Source organism: Solanum tuberosum, unplaced genomic scaffold (assembly GCF_000226075.1).
Source record: "Solanum tuberosum cultivar DM 1-3 516 R44 unplaced genomic scaffold, SolTub_3.0 scf00417, whole genome shotgun sequence".
Taxonomy (NCBI): Eukaryota; Viridiplantae; Streptophyta; class Magnoliopsida; order Solanales; family Solanaceae; genus Solanum; species Solanum tuberosum.
In genome coordinates, this window is record NW_006239339.1 from 396,633 (window position 1) to 402,269 (window position 5,637).

Here is a 5,637-nt window from a genome sequence, read left to right on the forward strand (position 1 = left end):
GTTTAAGGTTTTAGGGTTAAGGGTTAAGGTTTAAGGTTTTAGGTTTTTAGTTTAGGGTTTAGGGTTTAGGGTTTAAAGATTAAAGTTTAAGGTTTAGGGTTTAGGGTTTAGGGTTAAGGACTTAGGGTTTATTGGGTTTAAGGTTTAAGGTTTTAAGGTTTTAGGGTTTAGGGATTATGGATTAGGGGTGTAGGGTTTTGTGTTTAGGATTTAGGGTTAGGGTTTAGGGTTTAGGATTAAGTGTTCAAGGCTTAGGGTTTAGTGTTTAGAGTTTAGGATTTAGAGTATATAGTTTTTTTTTAGTTTTTTATTTATTTTTATTTGAACGACCCTTGGGGGGGGTCAGGGGCTTAGCAACACCCCCAGGCCTTAGCATAAATAAAAGCTCAAAAGAGTTCAAAAAAATATACAAGGAGGGGGACATAAACCTAACCTCCGATCCTATGGTGGGTCATAAGTCTACCTACCTACTAAGGTTAGTCGACTCATTCCCATACTATAAAGGAGAAACCTAGAACTGTGCACCTAAGGAGAGGACTCCTCTCAATACAAGGATTCTAGGAAAACATAAATAAGGGAGACTCTCCCCTTACATAAGTAAGTAAAAGAAAAGACTCAACTAGGGACTATCCTAATGTGAGTGTGACCAGCTTGATGATGATATGATGATCAATGATGGGTGGATTTGAATGAGTTCCAGCTCCATTACACATCCTTCTTTACGGGAGATGATTTTAAGGTGGTTCCTTAATTCTCTTCAATTTCCTTCTTCTGAAACTAGTCATACCTGTAATGTCTTGTTGAAGATATGCTGTTGCGAGTTTGGGGAGTTGCTGCGTATTGAAATAAACTTGAGGGCTGGTCAGCTTATGACTGTTCTTGGAGAGTACGTCTGCAACAAAGTTGGTCTCTCGAAGTGTATGGATACATTTAAGATGAAGGAAATTGGGGGATAGTTGCTGTAGTCTTTGCATTTGGGAGGAAATGAGCCAAGGAACTGTTTTATTATTTAAAAACCAGTCCACAAGCAGTTGGGAATCAACCTCTAGAATTACCTTGTTATAATTTAATTGAACACACCATGTTAGGCCAAATATTGCAGCCTCGACCTCAGCTTGGTTGTTGGTTCCTTCACCTAACGGGACTGAGAATGCAAAGAGGAGTTCTCCCTTGTGATTCCTGAGAATACCACCAGCTCCTATGTTGCCTGGGTTATTCACTGCACTCCCATCGGTGTTCAATTTAACCCATTTTTCAGGAGGTTTAATCCAACGGACTGCTGTAACTTTGCTGTCGTGGATGCACTTCTCCAGAAGCTTGCACAGGCTGCTCCAATTCAGAGGCCAAGAAATGTAGGGAAATATACTGTGCAGCAGCTTGAAAGTGTCCAGAATTACAAGGTGTTTGACCCTTGCTATGCTTGATTGCTTACCTCCATATTTCTTTGCACATCTATTTTTCCACAAACTCCAACAAATAAAGATTGGAGTAGCTTGAAGAGTAATTCTGTGGGCTTCATTGTGATACGGAATACCCCACCACCTCATGATCATGCTTCTCAAAGGCAGGAAATCAGTAGGTATGCTCAGGGAAATAGCAAAAAACTTCCACACTATTTTTGCCAAATGCCCTGTGTTAAAGATATGTTCAATTGTATCAGATCCTGGAGAATGACAACAATAGCAATCCCTTGGTTCAATGCCAAAGCTGGCCAGCCTCTCGTTGGTGGGAAGTTTACCCCTAATAGTTCTCCACAACAAGAAGGAACATTTGAAGGGAATGTAACGACTCCAAGTGTAGGAGTTAATCTTGGTTTTAGTTCTTTTTTCTCGAATAATATCCCATGCAGAAGAGACAGTGAAGAGGCCAGTCGAATTGAGTTTCCAGACTGCCTGGTCCGAACTGGAATGCTGTAGCTGTATCTGAGTTGAGAGAATTGTATGCAGCTGGTTTTGAGGAGCAAGTTGAATCAGTTTGTCTACATTCCACTGTCCATTTGCCATAAAATCAGCTATGGTTTCATTGTCGAATCTATGGCTAATAGTAGTGAATTGTGCCAAAGGACCTACTCCTAACCAGTTGTCCCACCAAAATGAGCAAGAACCATTTCTAATTTTCCAATGAATATGATTTTCCACTGTATGTTTGTTCCTCATAAGCAGCTTCCAGGCTTGAGAGTCTCCCGTATCCCATTTTTTGCTTATGGGATTTGATCTTTGGCAATATTTTGCTCTTAGAAAATCTCCCCATAGAGTTTGCTTGGTTCTAAAGACCCACCAATGTTTGAATTGAAAAGCTTGACAAACATCTTTCATTTGCCTAACTCCAATTCCCCCTTCATCGTACGGAAAGCTGAGATTTTTCCAAGACGACCAATGATATTTTTTCTTGTCTTCCCACCATCCCCAAAAGAAATCAGCCAAGATACTTTGAATTTGTTTAAGTATAGTAGATGGGGGGGAAATGGCCGAGAGAATATGAATTGGCATGGATTGTAGAACATGCTTAATCAAGGTGGCTTTGCCTCCATAACTTAGCAGTTTAGATTGCCATCCAGTAATTTTATTCACAATCTTGTTGATGAGGTCAGAAAAGTAAATAAGCCTGGGCCTTCCAATAAAGATTGGACAGCCAAGATATATAGTAGGAGCTTCTTTTTGATGAAACCCAGTGTACCTTTTAATTCTATCACAGGTAGTTCTGAAGGCATTAGGATGGAGTAGAAAGTGACTCTTGGATTTGTTGATGAGTTGACCCGAGATTCTTTCATATGCATCTAGAGTCTGCATGATGAGCTTGAGAGAATCCTTCCTCCCTGAAGTGAAAATTATAATGTCATCCGCAAAACTTAAATGATTAATCTGAGGTCCTCTCGTTTCCATATAGAATCCATGATATAGGGGATGATGGTGGAGTCTATTTAGAGATCTAGATAACACCTCAGCACCTAAAATAAATAGGGCTGGGGATAATGGATCACCTTGTTTAAGGCCTCGAGTAGAATGGAAGAAACCATATCTTCTACCATTAAGAATGATAGAATACCAATTGTTGGCCATAACTCTCCATATCATGTCAATGAAAACTTCTTCAAAACCCATTTTCCTCAAAATCAAACAAGTGTATGACCATGAAACCCTGTCATAGGCTTTTGCCATATCAAGCTTGATCACAACATTGCTACCAATAGTAGGTTTCTTAATTTGATGAATAATTTCTTGAGCTAACATAATGTTCTCAGATATGCTTCTACCCTTTACAAAACCTGATTGATTAGGAGAGATCAAACTAGGTAATATAGGAGTTAATCTGAGGCATAAGAGCTTGGAAATAATCTTGGTGATGAAGTTACTCAAACTAATGGGTCGAAATTCATTGAGTCTGTTAGGGTTCTTAACCTTGGGAAGGAGAATAAGACAAGAATGTGAAAAGTATTTGGGAATCATCTGGCCACTGAAAAATGCCAGAATCACAGCCATCAAATCATTCTTGATAATATGCCAACACTTCTGAAAGAAGTACCCATTCATACCATCTGGTCCAGCAGCTGAGTTGGGGCTCATGGAATAAACCACTTCCTTGAGTTCCTCCATGGAAGGGATTCTTTTCAAGCTGTCGTTATGTTCTTGGCTGACCATTCTTGGAATGCATTGCATAGGAATTTCATCAATCAATTTTTCCTCACCTGTGAAAATGTGATGAAAGTAGTCACAAGCAGTCTGAGCAATCTGATCATCTCCTTGAATCCATTCATCATTCTCATTGAGGATTTTGTGGACAAATAATCTTCTTCTTCTTCCTCTGATCAAAGCATGGAAGTATTTGGAATTGCCATCACCTTCTTTGAACCAATGTAGTTGAGATTTTTGTTTAAGGATAGAGTCTTCAAGCTTCATGTATTTAATATAATCAGCATTAATACTATGAAGGTCTTCTCTATTTTCCTCAGTGTTGTTCTGAAGGAGGTTGTCTTCTGCTATCTTGACTCGTTCTTCAAACTCCTTAATCTTAGCATAAATGTCTCCAAATTTCATTTTGGACCAAGCACTAAGAGTGGTCGCCAATCTCTTCATTTTCTGGTGGAAAGTCCACATAGCATTTCCTTCGACAGGTCTGTTCCAGCAGTCAACGACTGTCTCCTCAAACGAGGGTTGTTCAACCCAACAGTTCAGGAATCTGAAATATTTGATGCAACTGTCTGGCCTGGCATTCATTTCCATAAGTAATGGACAATGGTCAGACCCCACAGAAGGGAGGTGGGTGATACAAGTATGAGGCATGTTTTGTAGCCAATTATCATTAACCATTGCCCTGTCCAATCTCTTCCAAATTCTGAAGTTGATACCCCTCTGATTGGACCAAGTAAACTTAGGTCCATTGAAGCCCAAATCCATGAGTCCACAAGCTTCTATAACTCCAATGAACTCAAGACTTTTTCTCATATTGTAAGGAATAACACCTAGTTTTTCATCAATGTCTGTTATGACATTAAAATCACCAACTGTACACCAAGGGGTGGTATCTCTAGTATCCGCAATGTGAAGTAATCTGTCCCAAAGTGGTTTCCTGAGATAATCCTTGCATTTGGCATACACAAAGGTCTTGATATAATTACCTTGAATTTCAGTGTGGCTGATTTCACAGGTAACCTGCTGATCATCAGCTTCTAATACAGAACAAGAAATATCAGAATTCCAAAAGAGCCAAATTTTTCCATTGATATTGCTAACAGCATGATCCATGGCGAGCATACTTTTAAACATGTTGATATTATTGTTGTCAGAGAAAGGTTCTAACACAGCAATCATAGATACATGATGGATATTTTTGAGATTTTAGAGTCTTTCAATAAAGCCTTGGGTATTGATTCCTCTAGCATTCCATATGATTGTGCTAATCATTGAGACGATTTAGAGGTGAAGAGTCTAGTGTTTGGTCTTCCTGCTGTCACAGGAGTAGGAGAATCAGGTTTTTTGAGAGGAAGTCTGTCAAGGTGGATACCTCTGGGGGAGAGTCCTTGTTTACTAGTGACTTGCTGAATCTCTTTTTCTAGCCCATTATCATTGTTTGGGCTAAAAGCTTTGATTAATAATTCACTAATCTCATCATCCTCTTCTATATCATTCATGGGAAAGTTATCAGCATCAAATTCATCTTCAGAGTTTTCTACATCATACTCATCTCTGACATTGACTCTGGATGGTTCGGGAGGCTTCTTAGCATTAAGTGGAACCACATCCATAATCTGATCCATCATTATGAAGTCAGTACAATGATTTTCTTCCTGTTGACTGGTATTGTGAGCTTGTTTCTGGTGATTCTGTTCTGCCTGTTTCCTCCTGGTAGCTTCCCTCTTCTTTTTGCTAGGCTTATTTTTACTTTTAGGAGTTTCCATCTGATTACTTGGGCCTGCTTTGTTTCCCATGTCCTTGGCCATAGAACCTTTGGGCTGGTTTTGCGTTTCTTTACTGATCTGAACCTGTTGCTTTGGTGTTACATAACCTTCTTCACTGATCTGATGGGTCTGTTTTTGATGTAGTGGAGTATCATTCTGTGTGGTAGCAGGGGTTTGATCTATAACCCTTCCCCTAGGAACCCCTTCCTGCATGTTAGAAGTTTTCTCCTGAACATCCACCC

The 5,637-nt window shown here is 39.6% G+C and overlaps 1 protein-coding gene across 1 annotated transcript; it reads right to left on the minus strand.

Moving 5' to 3' along the window:
- Positions 1–734: 734 nt before the first annotated feature.
- On the minus strand, positions 735–4,808 carry LOC107057986 (uncharacterized). The gene has a single exon (XM_015303176.1). It carries the CDS (start codon positions 4,806–4,808, stop codon positions 735–737), a length of 4,074 nt encoding a protein of 1,357 aa, XP_015158662.1.
- Between the last annotated feature and the right edge of the window lie 829 nt (positions 4,809–5,637).